This window comes from Cervus elaphus, chromosome 5 (genome assembly GCF_910594005.1).
Source record: "Cervus elaphus chromosome 5, mCerEla1.1, whole genome shotgun sequence".
Taxonomy (NCBI): domain Eukaryota; kingdom Metazoa; phylum Chordata; class Mammalia; order Artiodactyla; family Cervidae; genus Cervus; species Cervus elaphus.
Window position 1 is genome coordinate 114,626,161 of NC_057819.1, and position 26,835 is coordinate 114,652,995.

The 26,835-nt window shown below is 53.3% G+C and overlaps 2 protein-coding genes across 6 annotated transcripts in view; one reads left to right on the top strand and one right to left on the bottom strand.

Annotated features, from left to right (window-relative positions):
- The first annotated feature begins 1,499 nt into the window (after nucleotides 1–1,499).
- Nucleotides 1,500–22,824, top strand: LOC122695122 (signal transducer and activator of transcription 5A). 2 transcript variants are annotated; one of them, XM_043904629.1, is made up of 20 exons: nucleotides 1,500–1,647; nucleotides 1,981–2,116; nucleotides 2,483–2,620; nucleotides 2,946–3,102; nucleotides 4,204–4,293; nucleotides 7,296–7,470; nucleotides 12,894–13,024; nucleotides 13,255–13,406; nucleotides 13,878–14,033; nucleotides 14,416–14,595; nucleotides 16,090–16,177; nucleotides 16,285–16,407; nucleotides 16,964–17,056; nucleotides 17,505–17,711; nucleotides 18,422–18,516; nucleotides 18,599–18,729; nucleotides 19,154–19,309; nucleotides 20,022–20,073; nucleotides 20,360–20,467; nucleotides 21,484–22,824. In XM_043904629.1, the coding sequence occupies exons 3-20, from the start codon at nucleotides 2,493–2,495 to the stop codon at nucleotides 21,644–21,646; spliced, it is 2,385 nt and encodes a 794-aa protein (XP_043760564.1). In that variant the 5' UTR covers nucleotides 1,500–1,647; nucleotides 1,981–2,116; nucleotides 2,483–2,492; the 3' UTR covers nucleotides 21,647–22,824. The 2 variants fall into 2 exon arrangements, with proteins under 2 accessions (XP_043760564.1, XP_043760565.1); XM_043904630.1 differs by lacking the exon at nucleotides 1,981–2,116 and having other exon boundaries at nucleotides 1,506–1,647.
- A 1,336-nt stretch (nucleotides 22,825–24,160) lies between these two features.
- The window catches only part of STAT3 (signal transducer and activator of transcription 3), a 71,307-nt gene continuing 68,632 nt past the window's right edge, over nucleotides 24,161–26,835 (bottom strand). For all 4 annotated transcript variants that reach the window (XM_043904637.1, XM_043904640.1, XM_043904638.1 and 1 more), the window contains exon 24: nucleotides 24,161–26,163. In XM_043904637.1, coding sequence (XP_043760572.1) covers nucleotides 26,108–26,163 — 56 coding nt within the window. In that variant the 3' untranslated portion in view covers nucleotides 24,161–26,107. The remainder of the gene's footprint in view (nucleotides 26,164–26,835) is intronic.

Genomic DNA, 26,835 nt, shown 5'->3' on the forward strand with positions numbered 1-26,835 from the left:
CTCTCCAGCCTCTGTTTCCCCATTTGTAAAATCACCATTATGGTTGTTTCCAGCTCTGACACTTGGCTGTCACTCCAGGTGACCCCTTAGCTGTGTGTCGGACCCTCCCCTGCCAAACCCTTTGCACAGAGTAGGGGAAAGAGAGAGAGAGAGGCATTGTGTTTCCTCCTCCCTAAAGCAAGGTTTGCCCCCTCCCTTGAACCCCTTCACAGTTTTCGATTCCTTTCCTTGTGATCCTGCCAACAGAGACTGTGACCACACGTGGAAGTGGGCTGCGGGGAGGCGATCCAGCTTCAGCAGCTTTAAACTTTGAGGTTTTTTTTCTGAAATAAAAGAATGAAAGCAGGGAAGTAGTGAGTGGTAAGAAGATGGGGTGGGGGGTGGTGTGGGAGGGAATGGAGAGAAAAGGGCAAATCCAAGAAGGAATTAGGGAGGGAGGGAGAGGAGAATGATTGCCCCCAGGATAGCAGGTCTTGGCCCAGCCAGCTGTGAGTGGGCAGCCAGAAGGGCCCCTCCCTCGGTGCTGCCAATACTAGCTGCCAGGCAGAGGGGAGGCCCCAGAGGAGAGGGAAGCTGGGGAAAGGGAATGGAAGACTTCCAGGGCAGCCTTGCCCAACTCCCCCAGGGGGCTCTTGGGGAGGGGGCTGTGACCCAGGCAAGGCTCTGAGAAGGTGTTGCCTGTTCTGGCAAGGCCTGTGGTGAGCTTGTGAACATTCGCTTCACCTCTCCCTGGACTTTCTGAAGATATGACCAGCCTCGGATGTGACCGGGTTGGGGGTGAACGGAGAGGTAGGATCCTGTATGGACCATGGTTTGCAGACTTGGCCCTGTGCCCACTGTGGGACCCTAGGCAAGGCCCCCTCACCGCTCTGGACTCCATTTCTCATCTGCAAAATTTCCAGGGCTTAAAATATTTGACTGCCAGGGTTCTTTCCTGTTTCTGCTGCACAGGGGAGTGAACAGAAAAGTCGTGGAAGGAGGGGCAGGGCAGGGGGGCCTCTAGGTGAGCTGGCAATCTCTGGAATCCCCAGCCCTTCCCCTCAATACGGCTTTGCCTCTGAGATCACAAAAGCTGTGTCCCCAACCCACACGCGCGCGCGCGCACACACACACATCAGACTTCTTAAATCTAGAAGCTCAGAAGATGACAAACGCCCGCATCTCCAGCTGCTCCAACCCTTTCCTCCTCCCTTTTGACAGATGAGAAAACTGAGGCCCCGCGCTGGGATTTCCAGCGCCCGGGATTTCCCAGCCCTCCCACTCCCATCCTGCAGCCACTCCCGCCCCTCTTGCCCAGCACGGTCTGCGGCAGCTCCACGGGGTCGCCGGCGAAGGCCGGCTGGGACTCCCGGGGGACCCCGCCGTCGGGGCAGCCCCCCGCGCTCGGCGCCGCCCCGCCTCGCCGCCTTGCACTCGCCGGGGAGCCAGCCACCGAGGGCGGAGGCGGGGAGAGAGCGACCGAGGCTGGGAGGGGTGTTGGCGAGAGCTCGCGCGCTGTGTATGGTCTGTCAGAGGCAGCTGACCTTTGAGGAGGAAATCGCTGCTCTCGGCTCCTTCCTGTAGTAACAGCCGCCGCCGCCGCCGCCGCCAGGATCCCCGGCCGGGAGCGAGCGCCGGCCCCGTCGCCGGACCGCCCGGCACGACCAGGTGGGTGGCCCCGGCCGCGCGTCCCCGGCGACGCGCGCCCAGAGGGGGCACCCCGCTGCTGCTGCTGCTGCTGCCGCCCGGGTCCTCACCCCGCAGGCCCCGGAGCCCGACAGCCGGAGGGGCGCCGGGGACGGTCCCCGGGACCCAGAGGGAGTTTTGGCGCCGCGTGGACGAGGGACGCGGGACGCGCGAATGGAGGGAGGAGGCCGAGGGTGGGCGCCGTCCTCGCCCGCGGTGGGCAGGGGGCGCTGTCGGACTGGACAGTGGGAGACGTCGGGGCACAGCGAGGTGCGGGGGGCGCAGCCCGAGAGAGGGAGTGTCTTGTCTCCCCAGCCCGCCCTCCTGAACACCCCAGCCACGTGCCAGCGGTGGCCGAGCCGTCCAGGGGAAACCTTCGGTGGCATTGCCCTAGCTTTGGGCTGGAATATCCCCGCGTTCCCAGAAACTGAGACTCGGAGTTCGAAGCAGGGTAGGGGGTGTTTGCAGTCCTCCCCAGAGGGCCCGAGGGCCTCCGCCATCAAGTTTCTCTTTCAGTTTCTAGCTGTTCCCCCCACCCCCACCCCGGGAAGCCCCGGTGGGGCGAGGGGAGAGGAAGAGGGGGAGGGCACCTGACTTTCGGGAGCCCCTCCCCAAGCCTCAGCGGGTTCCTCGCTGGAGGGAAGGACGGCCTTCCCCTCCTCACCGTCTTTCTTCCCGCACAGGAAAGCGTGTCTGTGGGAGGGGAGGGGCCTGGCCTGACCGCGGTCCAGGGATGGGTGGGCATGGCAGGGCTAGGGGCAGGCCCAGTCCACGCCTGTGCCGAGAAGGCACCTCCTCAGCGCTCTGTTCGCCCTAGGTGAACGGACATGGCGGGCTGGATCCAGGCCCAGCAGCTGCAGGGAGATGCCCTGCGCCAGATGCAGGTGCTATACGGGCAGCACTTCCCCATCGAGGTCCGACATTACTTGGCGCAGTGGATTGAGAGCCAGCCGTGGTAGGTGCCCCTGCCCAGCGCCTTGCTCTGCGGGTCCCTAACCATCTGGGCCCCATTGGCCTTTACGTCTTCTCTTGGTGGTTTGGGGAGATTCTGATCCTGGCTGTCCCTCCCTGTGCGGAAGGGGTGGTGTCCCAGGGAAAGGGGAACAGGGAAATGGGAGTCTGGGAGGGGAGAGGGGATGTTTCTAGACTCTGATGCCCGTGGAACTGCGGGGAGCAAGTCTTGTGGTCAGGAGCCTGGGATTTTCCCGTCCTTCCTGGTACCCGACCTCCTCATCCAAGGAGGCACCATAGCAGGTTTCTCTCTCCTGCCTTGCCCTAAGGGACGCCATCGACCTGGACAATCCCCAGGACCGGGCCCAGGCCACCCAGCTCCTGGAGGGCCTGGTGCAGGAGTTGCAGAAGAAGGCAGAGCACCAAGTGGGGGAAGACGGGTTCCTACTGAAGATCAAGCTGGGGCACTACGCCACGCAGCTCCAGGTGGGCGTGAGCTGCAAGCCATCTGCAGGGAAACAGTGTCCGCCTTCTCTTTCCAGCACCAGAACCCCTGGGTTTTTTCCTGGTTTGGCCACTGACTCACTGTGTGGCCCTGAGCTTATCTGTGCTTCAGTTTCCCCCACCCCCTCTTTCTACATCAGACCTGTCAGATCCCCTTAGTATGACAAAGTAAGAGATGGGGCATGTTTGTCCCCAAGAGAAGGGGGATGGGTGAAAGCACTTTCTGGGCAGATCAGGCAGAAGGGATGGGAGTAGCCTGAGTCAAAATTCTGTTGTGAGAGAAAGGAACACCGACAGATTCTAGAAAGGAGGGGATGGGGCAACCAGACATCCCTCTTAGGGCTCTTTTAAAGGCCCTAAGTGGCGTGCGAGAGGAGCAGAGTTGTCCTGGAGCCTTGAATTAAGGGTTTAATGTAAGATGAGGGTGTGGGAGGAAGGTGTATAGGGGAGAGAGGAAATTTTTGTGGAAATAGGAAAGGGATGTGGATGGTAATCATAGATGAGCATTTATTGGAACTCACTTGAATTTTTAGAGAGCCTTCTTGAATACAAGCAGCAGGGTGCCAAGGAAATAAAAAGTCCATCCCAAAGGAGGCAGGAAACAGGAGAAACCTGGGGTGTGGGGGATGTGGAAAAGGAAGTAAAATAGGAACCCAGGGCCAGGACTATAGTGGAAAGTACCTTGACCTTGGCATTAGATGCCCCGAGTCTTGAGTCATATGCTCACTCACTTGTTTGCCTTTGGACAAGTACTCAATCTCTCTGAGCATCAGTATTCTAATCTGTGAAATGAGGATAATGGTTTCTGCTTATCTCATAGGGTTTCTCTGATGCACAAGTCAAAGGAGATGGCAGATTGGAAGTACTTTGTAACCTGTGGGTTTCTAAGGCACTGCGAACCGAATATGAAGATCTGGGAGGGGAAATCAAGTCAAGGAGAGATAGAGGTTCTGGTGGCAGTTCCTGAGGCTTCCGAGTGGAAGCTGAGGCATAGGCTGGAGGAGAGGAAGGAATGGGTGGCACTGCAGTGGGCATGGTGGGAGCAGAGGGTGGCCTTTGGCAGCCGCTGTTGGATTCTTTCAGAACACGTATGACCGCTGCCCCATGGAGCTGGTGCGCTGCATCCGCCATATTCTGTACAATGAACAGAGGCTGGTCCGAGAAGCCAACAATGTGAGTGTCCCTTGGGTTTGGGGAAAGGTTTTGAGAAGTCCTTTCACCTGCTTTCCTCTCCAGACACAGCTCTGTTTTATAAACACTGGCAAGAGAGAGCACCAAAGAAATACACGGGCAAGTGTGAGAGGCTGTATTACATGCAGGTGTAGATTGACCCCCCTCCCCCCACACACAGAGCCCCACTCCCTGGCCCTACTACTTACTAGCTGTGTTACTTGAGCAAGTTACTTAACCTCTCTGAGCCTCCGGTTTTTTCCTATTATAAATGAGGGTAGTCATAGCATCTACCCTATAGGGCTATTTCGAGGATTAAATGAGATACCATGTGGGCAAAGGATGTGTGTTTAATCACTCAGTTGTGTCTGACTCTCTGCAGCCCCATGGACTGTAGCCTGCCAGGCTCCTGTCTGTGGAATTTTCCAGGCAAGAATACTGGAGCGGGTTGCCATTTTCTACTCCAGGGGATCTTCCCGACCCAGAAATCAGACTCACATCTCTTGTGTCCCCTGCCTTGGCAGGTGGATTCTTTACCACTGCGCCACCTGGGAAGCCCAGAGCAAAGAACAGACATATACAGATGAAGAAGAGGAAGCCCTAAAAACACATACACATCTGGAAACTCAATCTATGTTGGAGATGGCATTACAAATCACTAGGGAAAAGATTTGTCATTGAATAAGTGAGGCCAGGGGCAAAAGAAGAAATATCCTCTGGTGGGGTCTATGAGGAGAAATGGAAGTCTGTGTCAGAAGAATTAACCTGGGAAAGCTCAGAGAAGCGAGGCCCAGGAAGGCAGAGCAGGGACCTGTTCCCCAGGTTCCGAAATCATAAAGGTCTTGGACATATGCTTGGACAGTGGTGCAAATGGTACATTATCTGCAGTAAAGCAAAATGAATTTCATTAAATGATATCCCCTAGGTAAAGACCACAGAATAGTGCCTGAAGTGAAGTCATAGTTATTATTTACTTGTGGTGGACACTGATGTCAAGAATTTGAGAAGTCATTCAGTAAACATTTTTGAGGTCCTGCAGTGCATCTGACATTGGACTAGGATGGGAGAAACAGATAAAGTCCTGGCCTCCACCTAAAAGGAATTCAGGCTGTGATAGATTCTTTAGGACTCTGCTGAGTGCTAAGTCAGCCGATATGGAAAAAGGACCCAACTCAGATTGGGGCAGGCTGGCCAGTAGTGGGGAGGGTGTCCTGAGGAGAAAGATGCCTGACTATAATGAGGAAAGAGGGAGGAAGAAGGTGGAATGAGTTTTCTAGTAAAAAATAGCAGCAGTAGGATTTCCCTGGTGGTCCAGTGGTTAAGGCTCCCCCTTCCACTGCAGGAGGCATGCGTTGGATCCCTGGTGGGGGAATTAAGATACCACATACCACAAGGTGCAGCCAAAAATAGAAATAAAGAAAATGCAAAATAAATAAATAGCAACAGTATATATGAGGGCAGGAAGGCACAAGCCATCTTATGACATTTGAAGAATTTTAAGTGTTTAGTGCTACTGGGGAGAAGGGAGCCAACTGGGCAGAAGCCAGGTCACAAAGGGTCAACTGGTACAATTTTTTACTTGGTGCAATTACAGAGCTATCTGTAAACATAGGAATGAGTCCGGTTCCAGTTAAGAAATACCTGCCTACAAGGCAGGTGCTGTTATAGTTGGGGGGAAAATAGTCCTTCAGTCATCAAGCTGTTCTTGGACACCTCTGATGTCCTGGGCCTTGAGGATTTTGTTGTGCCCCAAACGGGACAAAGTCTTGGTCTTTAGGGAGCTCACATCCTACTGCAGAGAGGCAGGCAAGAAAGAACATGCAGGCATATGACACGTTCCGTAGGGCGGTCCTATTTTAATATAACTCTTCAGCAGAGGTCATTCTGAAAAGGTGCCAGTGGAAGTGCCAGCCTCAGAAAGATTTAGTGCCAGAATGTTCCAGGATAATGGAACAAAACATGCAAAGGCCCTGAGGCAGGAACTCCCTGTGTATCCAAGGAACAGAAAGTGGCCAGTGTGGTTGGGCAACAATGGAGCTGGGGGTGGGGTAGGCAGAGGCTCCTGGCTAGGGCTGTGGAGGCTGTGAAGGGAGTTTGGGTTTTATTCTGAGAGCAGTTTACTGGAGAGGCCCTAAAGGTTTGGTTGAGGACTGCCCTGGGAGTCCAATGCTTAAGAATATGCCTGCCCATGGTGGAGACATGGGTTCGATTCCTGGTCCAGGAAGATTCCACATGCCATGGCGCACCTAAGCCCATGGGACACAACCACTGAGCTCTGAGCCTATGCTATGCTCTGCAACAAGAGAATCGACTGCAATGAGAAGCCCTCGCACCACAACTAGAGAGTAGCCCATGAGCAGTAACAAAGACCCAGCACAGCCAAAAATAAATAAGTAAAATTTTAAAAAAGACCAACACGTGGTTGAAGGAATAGATTCAACCAGGTTAGCTGAATGGCTGGATCCACAAAGCCCTTATTGATGCCTCCTTGTACCTTCATCTGGGGATCTTCAGGACTCCACCCGTGAGTGGTTCACCCTCTTCCCTCAGTCCCGAGGTCTTAGTGAGGACACAGATGATGTGTGTTCACACGGCCTTGTTCCCCATCATGTCCCCAGCATCTAGCATCATGGCATGGGATCAGTGAATGACTCTGAAATGAGGGGTCATCATCTTTAGTAGGAAAATTCAGCTAACTCCTGGGATGGGTTGGGTTCTAGTCTCTCCAGAGAGAACTCAAATGGACCTGTGTGTGGTACTCAGATGGAGGTCAGAACTGCAATAGACGTTTCTACCAGAGTCTGCCTGGTCACCCATTTCTCCTCCTTTGCCCTCTCCACCCCTATTTTGGCAAATGACTCTTCTGACTCAAAGTACCCTTCATTCTTATTCTAGATTTGGTATCTGGAGTCTGTAGTATTGGTGGTCCCCAAGGCCTGAGGTTTTTCTCCCATCCTCACTGCCCAGCTCACTGCTGCCTGCACCCTCCCCTGATATGTCTCCAGGGTAATTCTTCTGCTGGGATTCTGGTTGATGCCATGTCCCAGAAACACCTTCAGATCAACCAGACATTTGAGGAGCTGCGACTGGTCACACAGGACACAGAGAATGAGCTGAAGAAGCTGCAGCAGACTCAAGAGTATTTCATCATCCAGTATCAGGAGAGCCTGAGGATCCAGGGTGAGCCTGGTGTGGGAGGGCAGTGCATGTTTGGAGGACCAGAGTGAGACCACTTTGTGAACCCCTGCAGGGTTGGGTCTAGGTCCATGTCTGTCTCCCCAGAGCCTTACCCAAAGCTTGGGACAAGTGATGGATCATCATCTCCAGTGATGGAGCCCCTGCTGTGGGCCAAGCTCCAGGCTAAACCCTTATTCAATACAACCTTTACTCAACACAACTGTGTTATTCAATACAGTTTTTACCATAGCCCTAAGAATTAAGTGGGGCTCCCTTGTGGCTCAGATGGTAAAGAATCTGCCTGAAATGCAGGAGACCCAGGTTCGGTTCCTGAGTCAGGAAGATTCCCTGGAGAAGGGAATGGCTCCCCACTCCAGTATTCTTTATTCCTTTTTTTTCAAATAATAAAACTGATGTTCAAAGAGAACATGCAGTTTGGCCTGGGCTTCTTGTAAGTTGCAGAACTGGATATTAACTGGCAATATTCATTAAAATCCCTATATTTTATTAACCAGTATTCTATGAGTATCTCGGTGAACGAATGAATGAATGTGGACAGAGTGTTCCTCAATCAGAGGGAAAACCTAGGTTGGGAGTCCCCTGGTTGAACCAGGCTGGGGAGAGGTGGAACTCCAGGAATGCCCCTTCTTGAGCCTCACTAATAGGACGTAAAGATGGGAGGAGGACGTGACAGTGGAAAACTCTGCTGTCTCTTAGGTCTACAATTTTCTAGTGGCTGCCATAATTAGGGTATGGGGGAAAAAATTAACCCAGAAGGAATTAACCCCACTAAGTGTCCTTACGGTACACTTTGAGGAGCCTTGAAACATGACTCATCTTCCTCCACTTCAAATTGACCCCAGAGCTGTATCACCCCCATCTAAGTGAGAACAGGAAGCCACCTTTTCCTTCTTCTTATTTTTCTGACTTCTTAAGGTAGAACCTTAGGTCATTGATTTTAGACCCTTCTTCTTTTCTAATGTATATATTCAGAGCTATTGATTTCCCTCACATTAATGCTTTAGCTGCATCTTATCATCTTGGATATGCTGTAGACCATTATCATTCAATTTGAAATATTTCTAATTTCTCTTCTGTTTATTTCACCCATACACTATTTAGACATATATTGTTTAATTTCCAAATATTTCAGTTTTTTCTAGATCTCATATCATTATTGATTTCATTTCATGGCTGAGTTCTATTGTTGTCAGAGAATATACACATATATTTTTAAATTTATGGAGACTTGTTCTGTGCCCGAGCATGTGCTCTATCTTGATGAATGTATTTTGTGGTCTTGAAAAGAATGTATGTTCTGAAGTTGTTTCATTTAAAGGTACCAATAATAAATTCAATGATGTTAATGTATTTAACATAGTATATAGTGTTAACATAATGAAGTAAAAAAATAAACAAACCAAGAAACCAATAATATCTATATTTTCCAAACATAATTTAGTGAGTAGGGTGGCATTGTTTTTTTTACATTTTTACAAATCTCTTTAATGTTAAGCTTAGTTGGAGATACCTGGATCTGGCTTTCAATCTGTTGTAATATCACATATCTTATAGCCTCTAGAAAACTCTGCTGTATACTTATAAATGAATAAAAGAAAAAAAGGCAAATAAAGTCTTACAATTTTATGAAAATAGTTCTGGCTTTGTGAACCTCCTGTAAGGGTTTTAGGAAACCTTCAGGGGTCCCTGGTTCACACTTTGAGAACCACTGATATATATCTTTATTGATTTATTTTTGCCTAATTGCTCCTATAGATAGAGAGGTATCAAGTCTACTATATTGTGTAATTCTCCGATTACTTATGTAATTATTTCCTTTATGTTTTTTGAAGCTTTATTATTAGATACATATATATTTATGCCATGCTTAGTTGCTCAGTCGATTCTCTGGGTCGGGAAGATCCCTGGAGAAGGAAATGGCAACCCATTCCAGTATTCTTGCCTGGAGAATCCCATGGATGGAGCAGCCTGGTAGGCTATAGTCCATGGGGTTGCAAAGAGTCGGACACGACTGAACGGGTTCACTCACTTTCACTTTTAGTCTCCCAGTCATATCCAGTTCTCTGCGACCTCATGGACTGTAGTCCACCAGGCTCCTCTGTCCTTGGGGATTCTCCAGGCAAGAATACTGGAGTAGGTTGCTATGCCCTCCTCCAGGGGATCTTCCCAAATCTTGGACCAGATCAGATCAAACCCAGGTCTCCTGCATTGCAGGCAGATTCTTTACAGTCTGAGCCACCAGGGAAGCATATATATTTATAGTTATTTATAATTACTTAGAATTATTATGCCTTTCTGATTGATTGACCCCTTAATAATTATGGAATATCTTTCTTGATCTCTGGTATCACTCTTTGTCTGGGGTCTATCAGATATTACTATAAATGCCTCCAGCCTTTTTATTCTATGTTAACACAATGTATTTTTATTCATGTTTTTTATTTATTTTTTTAAATTAATTAATTTATTTTAATTGGAGGCTAATTACTTTACAATATTGTAGTGGTTTTTGCCATACATTGACCTGAATCAGCCATGGGTGTACATGTGTTCCCCATCCTGAACCCCACTCCACCTCCCTCCCCATCCCATCCCTCTGGGTCATCCCAGTGCACCAGCCCTGAGCACCCTGTCTCATGCATCGAACCTAGACTGGCGGTCTTTTTCACATATGATAATATACATGTTTCAATGCTATTCTCTCAAATCATCCCACCCTCGCCCTCTCCCACAGAGTCCAAAAGACTGTTCTATACATCTGTGTCTCTTTTGCTGTCTCACATTTAGGGTCATCATTACCATCTTTCTAAATTCTATATATATGCATTAGTATACTGTATTGGTGTTTTTCTTTCTGACTTACTTCACTCTGTATAATAGGCTCCAGTTTCATCCACCTCATTAGAACTGATTCAAATGCGTTCTTTTTAATAGCTGAGTAGTATTCTTTTGTGTATATGTATTGTGTATATGTCCCAGTGTTGGGATTATCACTGTCTCCCTGTGGGTGGCAGGATTCCGAGGTGGCTGTCCAGATTGCTCTGCTCTTTTCCTTGCCTGCTCAGTCCCCTGCAGTCAAAACGGAGCCATATTTCTAAGTTCTCTTCTCAGAGCTTTCTTACCCATTTGTCTGCCGATGGACATCTAGGTTGCTTTCATGTCGGGACTATTGTAAACAGTGCTGCGATGAACGTTGAGGTACATGTGTCTCTTTCAATTCTGGTTTCCTCGGTGTGTATTCCCAGAAGTGGGATTGCTGGGTCATATGGCAATTCTTTTTTTTTTTTTCTATATGGCAGTTCTATTTCGTTTTTTATTCATGCTTTTTAAAATTCGAAATGTAGAGCACATAGTTGAGTCTTTTTGTATTTATTCTGACAATCTCTGCTTTTAATTGAGGTGTTTAGTTTATTAATATTTAATGTAATGTTAAATACCCGTCTGTTGAGGCCCACATTTTAATGTTTATTTTGTTTTGTCCCTTTTTGGTTTTTGTTCCTTTGTTCTTCCTTTTAATTGTTTAAATTTTTAAAAATGCTGTTTTAATTTAACCATTTAAGCTTTCCTCCTGACCTACCCTGTGGGTGTTTTCTGTATCTTGAGATTAGTGCATTGCCTGAGTCATAGCAGGCATTGAATAAAAGTTGGGGGGATGATTAGAGCAGATCTTCATCACATCTGAATCCATCCCAGATTGACTTGAAAGAAAGGATAGCCCTTTTCCAAATTTAGGGAACAGGAGATTTCAACTCAGTATTTCTACCCAAGGCCATTGACTGGCTGACAGAATTGATGATCCTATTCTTGGGTTTTCTGTTTCCTACTTGTGAGGTTTGGGTTTGTCCCCATCATGCAATGTCTCATTTATCAAGTGCACCCATCAGAAACACAGATGACTGATCTGTTCATGTGAGGGCAGTCTCAGCTCCCTCCAGTGGAGCAGACAATTGCCTCACGTCTCCTGGCGTCCTTCCCGGAAGCTTCTGCAATTTGCCAGGAGAGACCTAAGTGGGTCACTTGCATAAGGAAGCCAGGTCCCAGCGTTGGGATTATCACTGTCTCCCTGTGGGTGGCAGGATTCCGAGGCGGCTGTCCAGATTGCTCTGCTCTGTTCCTTGCCTGCTCAATCCCCTGCAGTCAGAATGGAGCCCTATTTCTAAGTTCTCTTCTCGTTCTGGGCTTTCCTGGCTGAATAGAGTTGCTTTAGTCTGTCCCAGCCTTGTGCGTCCATAGGACAGGGTCTCGGCCGTGTGACATGGCCCTCAGAGGCCTGCCAGGACTTTGACCGAGACTTGCTGACTGACGGTCACATCTTCTAACTCAGCCCCAATGAGACCCTTGGGATGTTCAGAAAGGCCATTGGCGAGGGTTGGATGCCACACTGGGGACAGTGGTTAGCTGTGGAGGGAGGGATGGGGTTACCAGCAGGGGAGGGTACAGGTGCTTCACCGTGGAAGTGCTTGATTTCTTAAGCGGCTTCTTGACACACAGGTGCTCCTTGTATCATCCTCTCTACTTCCCGTGTCTTAAGCATTTCATCACAGGTTGTTTGCAGAGGGAGTCAGTGAGGCCTGGTTACGTATTCCTGCCATTGGTGAGCTGCCTGAGAGCTGGTGTGGAGAGAAACTGCCTCGCTCTCCTGAGGGAATCTCGCTGCCTTCGTGTCGCAGTGGCCCAGCTCTCTCTGTGTCTCTCTCCTGGTTGGTCAGCTGAGCTCACAGTGACCAACCTGGACAAGCACGTTAGGGACCTTCACCGCCTGAAGAAGCCCCCATTCCCTGAGGAGAGGCTGCTGAGCCTGGGAGACAGGACAAAGCCCGTGGAGCAGAGCCTTCCGACGAGGCTGTGCCCGTGAGGTTGGAGCTGAGAGCTGCTCCGTCAGCCTTTCATCCCCTCTTGTAGCCCGTTAACCATGACTGACTTCCCTCGGAGGCCAGTGGTGCCGGGCAGCTTCCTGAGCATCTTCTGTCTCATCACTTATTTAACCTCCCAGCAGCTGCTGAGGTAGATGCCTCGTGAGACTCCCCTTTTACAGGTGGGGAAACTGAGGCATAGGAGAGCGGGGTGACTTGCCCGAGTTCACCCACCTGGTGAATGGCGGGGTTCACTTCAGACCAGACATGGTGGCTCCAAGCCAGACCCCACATGGGGTGAAGAGGGCTGATGGGGCTTGGCCAGGGCAGGCTCCTCCTCAGCTGTCCCCCAGGCTTCCATCTCCCCACTCCCCGAGGGGAGCTCAGAGTCAGGGCACAGGGACCAGAGCCTTCTCATCTCTGGCCCCGTTGCTGTGGAACCCGACTGGCCGCGGGTCAGACCTGTCCCCGCGAGGGTCTTGCCTCCAGAACAGATGGGCCCCCGGCTGGCCCGGGGAGGTCATGGTCATGGTGTCCCGTCCGCTTCTCCAGCTCAATTTGCCCAGCTGGCCCAGCTGAACCCCCAGGAGCGACTGAGCCGGGAGACGGCCCTCCAGCAGAAGCAGGTGTCGCTGGAGGCCTGGCTGCAGCGCGAGGCCCAGACGCTGCAGCAGTACCGCGTGGTGAGTGGGCTCTGCGTCCCTGCCCTCCCGCGGGGGCGGTGACGCCCCGAGCTTTCCCGGGGACCCCGAGGGAGGCAGAGAGCCAGGAGGAGAGCGGGACCCGGCGGGGCAGGAGGCCAGGGCCTTCTTCCCCGCGGGGCCTGAGGGGCAGAGTTGGTCTGGGAGGAGGAGGCCCTGCAGGGCTGTTCTGAGAGCCAGAAGGGCCCTCTGAGCCACCTCCCGACCCTCAGGAGCTGGCCGAGAAGCACCAGAAGACCCTGCAGCTGCTGCGGAAGCAGCAGACCATCATCCTGGATGACGAGCTGATCCAGTGGAAGCGGCGGCAGCAGCTGGCGGGGAACGGTGGTCCCCCCGAGGGCAGCCTGGATGTGCTACAGTCCTGGTACCGGGGTTGGGGGGCAGGGAGGGGCAGCAGGGGCTCAGAGTGATGCTGCCAGCTGCTGTTTGTTCCCACGTCTGCACAGGCAGCTGGCTCCCTCTGTCTGGGCACGGGTCTTATCCCACCAGTGGTTCTGGTTTGATGCTGACGCTGGTGTCCCTTCCTGTGCCCCCTGCCCTGGGAGGGGCATCACTGGCTTGGATGCTGGGGTGGGGCAGGTGGCAAAGTGACGCTCAGGCTGGTTGGACCCCAGTCAGCATCGCTCCTCCTGGGTGTTTCTCTGGGTTTCTGGAAGGCAAGGCATCTCTGCTGTGCCCAGGGAATAGGCGAGGTGGCCTGGGCGCCAGGCCTTCCTGGGGCTGGAGCTGGAGCTGGGTGTGGGCCTGGTCCCCGCCTGGGCGCCTGCCAGCTTCTGGCCTGGAGGATGTGGGTGAAGCCAGTGTCCTTCCCTTGGGCCCCGGGGCTCACGTTCAGGTGTGAGAAGTTGGCGGAGATCATCTGGCAGAACCGGCAGCAAATCCGCAGAGCCGAGCACCTCTGCCAGCAGCTGCCCATCCCCGGCCCCGTGGAGGAGATGCTGGCCGAGGTCAACGCCACCATCACTGACATCATCTCAGCCCTGGTGACCAGGTGACTGCTGCCTCCTGGCCACGCCCCACTCCCATCTGGTTGCCTTTAAAGATGGGGAGCTCTAGCTTAAATCCTTCAGTTTCTGCCTCACACCCTCATCCCATCCTCCTCTGTCCCCTGTTGCTATGGCCTCTTGCTGTTCACCCCACCCGTTTTTCTCATGGACACTACACGGACGTTTGTCTCCTGCAATTCGTTTTAGTCGCTGAGTTCCTTTCACTGCCTCCCTTCCCACCAGCTCCCCCGACTCACAGTGACCTCCAGGGAGGGTGGACTGTGCCCCAAGCCCTCCCTGCACCTGCTCAGCCCGGTGCAAGGCAGCCTCCCCACATGGAGGGAGTGTCCAGAGCCCTGTCCCCTGAAGCATCTCCTGTCCCCGCAGCACATTCATCATCGAGAAGCAGCCCCCTCAGGTCCTGAAGACCCAGACCAAGTTTGCGGCCACCGTGCGCCTGCTGGTGGGCGGGAAGCTGAACGTGCACATGAACCCCCCCCAGGTGAAGGCCACCATCATCAGCGAGCAGCAGGCCAAGTCACTGCTCAAGAACGAGAACACCCGCAAGTACGTTGTCCCTCCTTCATCTGCCCCTCCCCCAGCTCAGCCTCTGTTCTGTAGCTGGGGTCCTAGGTGATGAGGACACACATGGCGTCCCACTCTTTGTCTTGCATTGTGATGTGGTCCCATGTCTCTCCAGTTCACTCTGTCTGGGGGTACTCCTTGCACACAGAGTAAATCAACAAGGATTTCACTATTAGGGTGTCCCAGGACCTGTGCTGAGCACTGGGACACTGCTGTGATCCACACCAAACTTGGCTCCATCACGGTCCAACATTTAGGCTAGCAGGCAGCAGACATGAGAATTGATTACTTGCTGACATGTGACAAGGGAGATGACTCGGGCACCATGAAAGTGGGTCATGAAGGGGGTGGAACAGAATGACAGCTAGTTTCAAGGCTGCGGGATGACTAGGAGATGATGAATGGGCGTGGAGAGGGCAGACGTTCGGGCAGAGAGAACACGGGCCTGTCTAAAGGAGGAGCAGACAAAGGGCGTGTGTGGATGGAGAACCCAGGGGTGAGGTCCTGGGATTAGGCTAGGCCACCTGTGAAGGGTGTGGGAGTGAATGAAGGAGGGCGGGAATGAGTGAGAGGAGAGACTGGTTCCTGAGCACTGAGGCCTGCTGTGTGCTCTGGGGCTAGGATGACAACAATGATGAAGAGTTCTCACTCTCTTAGAGCTTGCTTTGGGCTGGGAACAAGACAGTCATATACTCTTAAAAATCAGGCAGCGTCAAAAGGCAATAGAGTCTAGACAGAAAATTAAAGCCAAGCAATATCACAGCGCCTGGATAGATGTTGCAACAGCACATGGATGGCCGAGGAGGGCCTTTCTGAGGATCTATTTGAGTGGAGACCTGAATGAGAAAGTCAAGAATGCAACAGGGGGACTTGCCTGGTGGTCCACTGGTTAAGACTCCACCTTCCAATGCAGGGGGTGTGGGTTAGATCCCCGGTTGGGGAACTGAGGTCCCATATGCCTCGGAGTACAGCCAGAACTTTTTAAAAAATTAGAAAAATAACAAAGTGTAAAATGCATTACTTAAAAAAAAAAAAAAAAAGAATGTAACAGGAAGGCAAGGATAGGAGTCCCCAGGCGGCACTGAGCTTGAGTGTTCAGGAAACAGACAAGATACTGTGGGCTTGCTTGTTCTGAATGAGGGGAGAGGAGCCCATTGACCAGTGGACCACCTGGGCAGGGGTTGATGGCAGGGGTCTTGTTAGGTTGGGGTCATGGTTTTTATGTCAAGTGGGCTAGAAGCTGCCAAAGGCCCCCACGTCAATCTTGATGCCCAAAGAAGTTTAACCTTGGCTCCACCCTTGGGGCTTTGCTTGGATGCTCTCAGGTTGATGAGAAAAGTCAGCCCAGAGGAATGCTCTTAGGGGAGGGGTCAGGGGCTGCTGTGGGGCCTCCCGGAGAAGCTGGGGCCCAGGGTGCATACAGGATAGTGCTCCAGGCCCGGGCCCAGTGGAGACGGGTTCCCCTCTGCTTGGCAGTGAGTGCAGCGGGGAGATCCTGAACAACTGCTGTGTGATGGAGTACCACCAGGCCACAGGCACCCTGAGCGCCCACTTCAGGAACATGGTGAGGACTGGGCCAAGCCCGAGGTGGGAGGTCTGCCCGGAGCTGCGTCCTGAGTCCTCCTAACCTGCCTCTTTCTCCTTGTCCCCTTCTGATCTCCCGCCCTGCAGTCCCTCAAGAGGATCAAGCGAGCTGACCGGCGAGGCGCAGAGTCTGTGACGGAAGAGAAGTTCACGGTCCTGTTTGAGTCTCAATTCAGTGTTGGCAGTAATGAGCTTGTGTTCCAGGTGAAGGTGAGGCCTGGCTCTCCTGTCCTCTGCAGGCCACCCAGCTGACTTGGGAAAGCCAGGGACTGGAACCCTTGCATACGCTCAGTCCAGTTACCCCATGATGCTCTCAGAAAACCTAATTTCACTCTGCTGGTGCTTATTTGCTAGGTTGTAATCTGGCATCTGGGCTTCCCTGGCGGCTCAGATGGTAAAGAATCCGCCTGCAATGCGGGACACCTGGGTTCGATCCCTAGGTTGGGAAGATCCCCTGTGGGTTAACCCACTCCAGTATTACCTGGTGAATCACCATGGACAGAGGAGCCTGGCGGGCTGTAGTTGATGGGGTCGCAAAGAGTAGGACAGGACTGAGTGAGTCCTGAGTGAGTACTGAGCATCGCACAGTAACCTAGCACCCACCCTCAGGATTGAGGCAATGGACCAAAAAGAGATGGGCTGTGCTTTTTATTTCTGCGTTGGCTTGCCGGAAGGGGCTTGAGGAATGGAGGTCGGATGCCTCCCCCAAGTGGAGGACAAGACCAGGGTCATATGCCCTCATCCCTCATTCCCTGGATTCCCATAGACCCTGTCCCTTCCTGTGGTTGTCATCGTTCATGGCAGCCAGGACCATAATGCTACCGCCACCGTGCTGTGGGACAATGCCTTTGCTGAGCCGGTGAGTCCCCGCGGGACCCCCCACCTCAGCCCCCAGCCCCTCAGAGGTTCCCAGGGTCAGCCCCAACCCCAGGGCTCCTGCTGAGTGGTCTTCTCCCACCCTTGGGCCAAACCAGTGGTCAGGGGGCAGCTGGTGTGAGCACCCTGCCCTCAGCACAACCTCAGCTCTGTCTGGGCTCCGGGCCATGGGACTGGGGTTTCCTAGGTCTGTGAGCTTGGTGCTTGGAATCTGGTCCCTGATCTCTGCTCCCAGGGCCCTGGTCTGGGTCTCTACCCCTATATACCCATCCCTCTGCCCCTGTGTCCCCCCTTTCTTTCCATTGTGCTTTTGTCTCCTTTCCTGGATTTTTCTCACTCCCCTCTGCCTCTTGGTATCTCTGTGTGTGTGTGTGTGTGTGTAAATATCTCCTACTCCCTCAATCTTTTCCCTTTTCTTCTCTCCCTCTCAGGGCAGGGTTCCATTTGCGGTGCCCGACAAAGTCCTGTGGCCGCAGCTGTGCGAGGCGCTCAACATGAAATTCAAGGCCGAGGTGCAGAGCAACCGGGGCCTGACCAAGGAGAACCTGGTGTTCCTGGCGCAGAAGCTGTTCAACAGCAGCAGCAGCCACCTCGAGGACTACAACGGCATGTCCGTGTCCTGGTCCCAGTTCAACCGGGTGAGGGACACGTTGCCTGCTGCCTGCCTGGGACTACCTCCACCCCTCCCCCACCTCACAGACAGGCACCTGGTCCATGGCCCCCCTCCACCCCTAGACCCCTCTCCTACAACCAGGAGAGATGGGGGCTGGTACCCCAAGGAGTGCAGACAGCCTTGAGATCTGAGGCAGGACTTTGGAAAGAACCCGGAGCTGGAAGTCAGGGTCCCCAGGTTCTCGTCCTCAACATGTTAACTCATTTGCCAGGCCCCTTCCCTTCTCTGCATTGCACTTTTCCCATCTGTAGAATGAAGGGGTTGGGCAGGAAGGACTTTGGAGGTCTCATCCAGCTTGGACAATTCCTTGCACCTTTGACCCCCTCCATGGGATTGTCCCAGATCCCTGTGTCTGAGAGGATGGCCTTCCCAGGTGGCGCTAGTGGTAAAGAACCCGCCTGCCAATGCAGGAGACAAAAGAGGCATGGGTTCGATCCCTGGGTTGGGAAGATCCCCTGGAGGAGGGCATGGCAACCCACTCCACTATTCTTGCCTGGAAAATCCCACGGAGAGGAGGCTGGTGGGCTACAGTCCATAGGGTCACAAAGAGTCGGACGCGACTGAGCAACTAGGCACACGGGCACTGGGTGAGGACACGGGGCACTAAGTGCTCCCTGGAGCACCTGTGATGATGGGGACATAAGCCCTAACCTGCGGTTTCCTGGGGACTCTCAGGAGAACTTGCCCGGCTGGAACTACACCTTCTGGCAGTGGTTCGACGGGGTCATGGAGGTGCTGAAGAAACATCACAAGCCCCATTGGAATGACGGGTGAGGCACGGGGGTGGGAGGTCAGGGGCTCAGGGGACAGTGGCTGGTGGCCCAGCGGTGACTGTGTGCTCCGTGCACCCAGGGCCATCCTAGGTTTTGTGAACAAGCAACAGGCCCATGACCTGCTCATCAACAAGCCCGATGGTACCTTCTTGTTGCGCTTTAGCGACTCAGAAATTGGGGGCATCACCATTGCCTGGAAGTTTGACTCTCGTAAGTTCCCTGCATTGCCCACATTCCCGCACCAGTGGCTCTTTCTCATTTCCTCATTCCCATTCTCCATCAGGCCTGTATCCTTAGAAGGGGTCCAGTGGAAAAGATGGGAACTGAGCTTGGAGGGTGGGTGGAGTGTTGCTCAAAAACCCAGTCCCTTTCTATTGTTTTCCTCTTGGGAGAACCTAACATCACTACCCCCCATAGCCTTCAGAACCGCTGAGCGAGTCCTTCTTTGTCCTGACCCAGACTTGTTGGTATCTGCTCGCCCGTGGTCACTTCCTTGCCCTGTGCTGAGAGCAGGGGTGGGGTTGCAGTACAGGCTTTTACCTGGATGTCTCTACAAGCCTGGCCCCCAGCCCTACAGCTCCAATCATCTTCCTGAGGGCGGTGGGTTGTGAGAATGAGCTTGGCCTTTTCACAGCTGACCGTAACCTGTGGAATCTGAAGCCATTCACCACGCGGGATTTCTCCATCCGATCCCTGGCTGACCGTTTGGGGGACCTGAACTATCTCATCTACGTGTTTCCCGACCGGCCCAAGGATGAGGTCTTCTCCAAGTACTACACGCCTGTGCTCGGTGCGTGTGCCCAACACACCCCCAACACACTCCCGGGGCTAAGCAGCAGGTACACCCCAGGAAGGGCCCAGGGGCCATCTCCCCTGTGAGTGTTGGTCCGTGGGATGGCACAAGGCACGTGGAGGGGATTTCAGGGCTCACCGCTGAAGAGAGTTTGGAAAGCGGAAACCCCGACCTCGCTTTCTTCCCTGCAAAGCAAAACACTGAGTGGACTCCCTTCTGTGCCCTTGGAGGCAGCGGCTGCGGTGTGGGGGGAGGTGCAGGATCACACAGACCCACAGATAATGCACGCCTCCCATCTTAATCAACTGCCCTCACCCCTCTCCACCCTCAAACCTGCCCTCACAGTTGAGGGTAGACAGCAAAATGAACAGGTTTTTTTCTCTTCAACCTGGCCCCACTCCATTGGGTGGGTTTGCTCCTCGGTGTGGACTCTTTCCTTGGCAGGGGTGAGGGCAGGAAGAGAGGAAGCCAAGGGCCAGGAAAGAAAGCAGGAGATGGGATGAGACTGAAACCAGGGGTCTGGGGGGGGGGGGGGTCACCTGGTGACTGTCAGCAGGTGTTTAATGGGAGTCTGGGAAATCTTATCCCTGATGAGCCCCGTGGCGTTGTGGGGAGTGGGGAGGAGGAGGCCGACTGCATAGGTGGGTGTCTACTCCCCTGGGAGCTCCCAGGGACTTTGGTTCTCATCACCATTTTCCCCCCTCGGCAGCTAAAGCGGTGGACGGATACGTGAAGCCACAGATCAAGCAAGTGGTCCCTGAGTAAGTGTCCGGTTCGGCTCTGGTCTCCTGCTGCCTCTTCTTTCCTTCCCCCACCCCCACCTGGCTCTCCTCACCCCCCACGGCCTCCCCTCCTGATCCCTTCCCCCGCAACCTGGCCCAGCCTTGGGGCGGGGAACTGGGCGTGGTCACAAGGGGGCGGGTACCCAGGGCCCCGCCCCTGCAGCCGGAGCCCCAGGCTCAGTGGGCCGCGTGGTCCTTCCACACCTGAGAAAGACAGAAGATGCCCCCGAGCCGCTCCCCGCTGAGGCTCCGCTTCCTCCCACAGGTTTGTGAGCGCCTCTGCAGACTCTGCTGGAGGCGGCGCCACCTACATGGACCAGGCTCCTTCCCCAGCCGTGTGCCCCCAGCCTCACTATAACATGTACCCACAGAAGTAGGTTGTGTTCTCATGGGGCTCCGGGGGGAGGAACTGGGCACCCGGCCTCAGGCTGGTAAACCCCAGAAGGCTGATGGGCAAGGACACCAGAGCTCCTCTCCGTCTGAGACCACCCAGGCCAGGCGGGCTTGGGCATAGGCCCAGGTGCAGGGTGGATGAGATCAGCCAACCAAGAGCGTAGAGCAATGTGAAACTACATATAGCAGGGCCCTTGCTCTGGTGCTGACTAGCTGTGTGACCTTGGGAAAATCATCGAGCCTCTCTGATGCTCAGTTTCCTTGTCTGTAAAATGGAATACTTACCACACGGGACTGGGGGCAGGATCAAGCCAGAGAATGCAGGTAATGCATTTAGCACAGGTGAGGCTGTTGCAAGGGCTTGATACAGAGTATCTCTGGGTGGGCGGTGGTTCTTAGGAGTCCTGTGGGAATAGGACATGTCGCTCCTCTCTGAAGTTCCCAGAGAAGAGGATTCATTCTCTTTCGAGCCAGGGGTGGCCTGCTGCCATAGGACAACCACAGGCTTGGGAGTCACAAAAACTGGAATTCCAGTCCTGACTCCACTTGCCTACCATGTGGCCCTGAACAAACTTCCTACCATAGTCGAGCCTCAGTTTCTTCCTCTATAAAGTGGAGTAAATACCCACCTTACCAGTGGCTGTGGGGATTGGCTTAATGTGGTTGAAAGGACCAGGCCTTCATAGGTGCTCAGTGTCTGGTGCCTGAGATCTCATGGGCAGAGCTCCTTTACCCAACCACCTCGTTTTACAGAGGAGGGCAGGGACAGGGGAAACGAATTCCCTGAGATTACTCGATGAGCTTGTGAGTGATGAGACTAGAACCGGGGTGTCTTCCAACAAACCAGTGACTGATTCAGCTTGGCGGTGCGGGCATCTAGCCAGAGCAGGTCCTGTTCCCAGGAGACTGAATGGGGATCAGGCTGGGCGCTGTCCCCCGGGAGCCTGAGACTCTGCGGTAGGCCAGCTCCTTCTGACACCCCTCTCCCCCTCCTAGCCCTGACCCAGTGCTCGACCAGGATGGAGAATTTGACCTGGACGAGACCATGGATGTGGCCCGGCACGTAGAAGAACTCCTCCGCCGCCCAATGGACAGTCTGGACCCCTCTCTCCCCCCGCCCGCTGGTCTCTTCACCCCCGCCAGAGGCTCGCTGTCCTGAATGTTTGTTCGAACACTGCACTCCTCTGTGGAAACAATCCCTAGCGTGCAGGGTCCTATTCATTGTGATTTTGTGTTTTTATCGCTGTGCATACTGATGCCTTTGCAGGCAGCCCACGTACACGTACAGACGTGCGCGCGTGTTTGTGTACGAGGTGTGCCCACCTCGCCTCTGCAGTCCTAGGTGTGCGGCCGCCTCGTTCTTCTTCAGATGAAGGCATTCCAAGAGCTCACTGGGTCTGTCTGTGTGGGAGAGACCAAGCTGCTTCTGTGGTCACAGGTACGCCAGGCAGCAGACCTATTCCTGCCAGAGCCTTAGTCTGCTCAGCAGCTGTTTGAATGGAATTATTCGCGAAGGGAAAGGAGACAGGTAATGTCTCTAAGCTCAAGTTTTATTCCTGAGTTAGCAGCTTCGCCTCCCAATTGTGTGCATGGATCTGCTCCAGTACAGTGTTGGTCTTTTGATTCTGCCCCTCAGGAGGGAGGTGATGAGTGATATTTTATACTTTATCTCATGAATATGGACTCCAGAGTTTTTGTGAGCTGAGAGCTTATCTAGGCTGTGGTTATGTCCCTAAACACAGCAGAAAGGGGTCTTTTGCCTCGGGCCTGGAGTTCCCTGGCCTCTTGGCCCCCAGCCAGGGGGCTCCGGCTTCGTGCCTATAATGCTGCTGCCCACATTCCTGCTCTTCATTCCCCGACCCCAATCCCATTCCCTCCATCTGGCCCCAGGCTTCTTTCCTCGCCTCTCTGTCTGCAACCTTGCTCACTGTGGAAGAAGTTGGGGGAGGAGGAAAGAGGTCCAGAGCTTGCAGTGTTGATCCCCTCTCCTGGAAAAAACCTGCAGCAAGAGGCAGCACCAGCGACTTAATGTGCGCCCGTGGAGTCTGGAGGAGGGAGGGGTAAAAGCTGATGGCGTCCACTCTGCTGGGAGGGGGAACTTGGAATAGGGCCTCTTCGCAGTTGCATAACTGACTGTGGTCTGAGAAGGCCCCTCCCTCTGAAGCTGCCGCCCACAGGCAGCCCCAGGGCAGCTGACAGCCTGGAAGGGGTCCCAAGTTGAAACATCTCTCAAGGGAGGTGGGGACAAGAAGCAGGATTCTTTTGTACTTTGTACATAGGCTACACATTTGTGTAAACAGTTTTTGAATAAAATTTTTTTTTTTTTTTTTTTGTAAATTTGCTGGTATGGCTCCTGGGTCCTGGGAACCGCTGGAGTCCTCTTGTTCCTTTCCTCCTGCATAGCTGGTGCTGTAACCTGTAGCCTGAAGCTACCAGTCTGCTCCCTTTTCTGTGGTTTTAAGGGCGCCACACACCACCACCACACCCCACCCCAATACTTCCAGTGCCTCTCAGCAGACTACAGAGCTTGAGGTCTTGGGAAAAGCCAGGACAGCAATTACTGGGAGCAGGGGAGAACTTTGGTTACCGCCTCCTGCCCTTATCAGCTGCTGCTATAAGCAGTCTGGAGGGTGGCAGCTGAGGGCCAGTGCCCACCATTCTCAACCTGGCCGGCAGCCCCGCTGGATGGAGGATGGAGAGGGGAAGCGCCGCAGGAGCCTCACCACAGTCCCTCCTCCCCGGGTCCCTTCCCAGAGACCAGCAGGTGGCACCATCCCACTGCCACAGCATTTTCAAGCTGTTGATTTGAGGCTGGGATGGTCTCCCCATTTGGTCCCATTGGCACCGAGAGTCCAGGGACTGTCGCCAGGGCCTGGGGGCGGGGGCGCAAGGGCCTATGACAAGGTTTCTTCGGGGCTCAAAGCAAGGGAAGAGGGGCTCGGAGCCCACCCGGAGAGGCGCAGGAGCCGGGCGCGGGGCTGGAGGGGGTGGGCGGGAGGGGAGGCAGCCGCGGAGCCCGGATCGCAGCTAATCTGCAGCCGCATCTCTACCGGGGGAGGCGGCGCGTATCTCCCGCACCCGCTCGTCTCCATGGTGCTCGGCGCCGGGGGCGGGGGCACCAGGCCAGGGGGCGCCTCGGTCTGTGAGTTATCACCGCCCACGGCCCGGGGCCCGTAGCCGAGGCCCGTTGAGTGTTGACGATCGTCCCCGTGGAGCGAACTGAAGAGAAAGTGATAATGGAACCAACTGTGGAAGAAGAGGCCTAGGGGTGGGAGTGTCTGCCCCACAACCCCCTGAGGTGGCTTATCTGACCCCAGACAGGACACCGCGGCTTGTGAAGGCCCCGGAAGGGAAGGAGGGCGCAGAGAGGAGGGAGGTAGGAAGGGGGTGACAGGAGGCCTCACTCTGCAGCCTTTGTACACCGAATAGGACCCCTGGCTCCTCCAGGCACCTGGTGCCTAATGTAAGATGGGGTGCGGGGGAGATGCTCCGTGCTCCAGAGGCGGGCCCCATCAGCTCCAGCATGAGAATCTAAGACCAGCAGCCCAGGAATGGGGCAGCCACCATCTTGCAAGACCCAGGCTCAGCCTATGAGGCCCCTCAGAACTGAAGCAGGGGAAGAGGGACTCCCCTCCTCATCCAACCCCCAGCCAGACACAGAACTGCCATGCTGTGGGAGGGTTGCTATATAACTTTTATTTCTGAAAGTTAAAGTAGATACAGCAATATACAAAAAAAAAAAAAAAAAACCACACACAACATAATAATATAAATTTTTACACTATTAAGTAAGTATACATTGGAATTTGAATGCAGTGGCCAGGACAGCATCTCACAAACCACCCTGTGGGTAGGTTAGGCATCCTTGGGAATCCCTTGGCTGGACAGGGGGCTGGCAGAGAGAATGCAGGCAGGTCCTGGAGGATGGGGTTCTTTAAGGGAGGGTCTCAGCTCCTTTCAAGGCTTTTGCTAAAATCAGGGTTAAAACCAGATAGTCACATGACCTAAAAGCCACGGGTTTTACCATTTCTGCTCCAGCAAAGCCCGGATTCTTGCCCCAGGTCCCTCACGTTAAGCTTATTTCCATCTAGAGAGTCGGAGGGGGATCTCTCTGCATTACCTGTCAACCCCTGTTTGTCTTGGAGAGAAGGTCTTATCCCCTTCAAAAATTGGCGAATTTGGGTGTAACGCATAGCATCCCTAGAAACTCTGGTCAACTGAAACAAGGCGGCTGTAGCCAACCCAATCTAGCCGTGCTTCTGGGTCTGAGAGGCCCCGCATCAGAGACCATCCCCCATGCTACCTGTGTTCTGAGATGCACAGTACATGCAGTTGTCCTGCCTAACTGTAGGGCCCCTATGGGGAGGAGACAGTCACCAGTGCTAGGGGGAGGTGGGAGTGTACACTCCCTCACACAACAGACGGACCCCGAGCTTATCACTAAGCCTTTGCCCCTCGCTTGACAGAGTGAAGAAGTGATTACAGGGGCAGCAGGAAATCTCCAAGAAACCGGGATAAGAACCATATTCCCGGAGCTCAACTAGACCCTTGACTGGGGGTCGGTAGTCTGACTCATGCTCAACCTGTAACTGTCTCCCTCTTATCCAAAAAGGTCCCAAGACCAGGTGCGTAAAGCAAACAGGACAAGGGACCTTTAGACACTGGAAGGAGTCACCCAGCAGAGGGGCTCAGGTCGATGGGAAAAGGAGGAATTGTCCTGTCCCTTCTAGGACACCCGCCCACACTTGGCAACAGGAGAAGCCCAGGGAGAAAGAGAGATCAGGTTGTAAGTGCCCCTCTGCCCAGCCTTACCTACAAACAGGCCAACATGCTAAAGGGGGAAATAAAAACTTTATTTAAAAAAAAAAAGTCTAAAATATTTAGGATCTCCTTCAACCTTCCTATTTCAAACCAAAGGCATCTTCAGATATCTTTTAAGGGTTGGATCTAAAATTCATGTCAGGGGTTATATAAATTATCGGCCTGAAGAAAGCTGAATACCTGAAGCACCAAGGAGGAAATTAACTGAGTTTTCTTAAATACAGAGGAAGCTATGCCAATATAGTCAGTGTCTTTTGCCCTTAAAAAAAATTACTTAAGATTAAAAAGAAACCTAGGGGCTTTGGAAGTCCTAGCATCTATCTGGACGTTAGCAAGGTTGAAAGTGTGGTGCCGGGAGGATGCGGCGAGAGGCAGCCCGTGGCATCAGCTTACAGAATAGGCAGAAGGGTGCTGCGGGCACCAGGAGGCACTTGACTTACAACAACAACAACAAGCTGCTGAGAAAGGGGGCCGGGGTGGCGGCGGAGGAGGGCAAAAAAAAGATGTTTCCTCTTTCTCCCTTTCGCCGCCCCTTCCACATCCCCTGATCACAGTCGTGGAGAGCGTATTCTTATTTGCATGTAGATAAAAGCATATCACCCACATTCATTCATTTCTCTATTTTAAAAAAGTGCCCAGATTGCTCAGAGATAGCTAAAGTGAGAGATGGAAAAAAAAAAAAAAATCTGGAACCACAAAGTTGGGAGCTGAGTTGATCTGGGCTTGGGCTGTGTAAGGGCTGGTGGAACATGGGTTGGTACATCCGTCATCTCTCTCTGCAGCTTCCGTCCTCGGCTCCTCACATGGGGGAGGTAGCGCACTCCGAGGTCAGCTCCATGTCGAACGTGAGGGACTCTGGCAGAGGGGGACACACACGGGGAGAGCCAGTTCAATCGCCTGGGTCCTACAGCAGGCAGGGCACACAGCCCTAGCTTTCAGGGGCACAGGGGCTCAGACCACCACTGCCATCCAGTCTCCTGCCCCTGCCCCTCAGTCATCAACAAGGGGTAGAGAATCCACGTTCTCTCTCCTCCCTACGGGGTCTTGCCTTCTGGAAGGGCACCCACCGCTCTGGGTGGTCAGCTCCCTGACCACCAGCTCCCTGGCAGCTGCCCACTGGCTGTCTACTTTACACATGATAAAGGAGGCATGTCAATGCTACTCTCTCAGTTCGTCCCAGCCTCTCCTTCCCCCGCTGTGTCCAAAGTCTGTTCTCCCTGTCTGCCCTGCAAATAGGTTCATTAGGACTGTTTTTCTAGATTCCATACATATGAAATTATATTCATGCGAATATACAAAACTTGTTTTTCTCTGACTTTCTTCACTCTGTATAACAGGCTCTAGGTTCATCTACCTCACTGGAATTGACTCAGATGCATTCTTTTTTATGGGTGAGTCCACTGTATACACACATATATGTACGCACCTATGTACATACCACAACTGCTCTATCTATTCAAATGCGTATGGACATCTAGGTTGCTTCCATGCCCTGGCTATTGTAAATAGTGCTGCTACAAACACTGG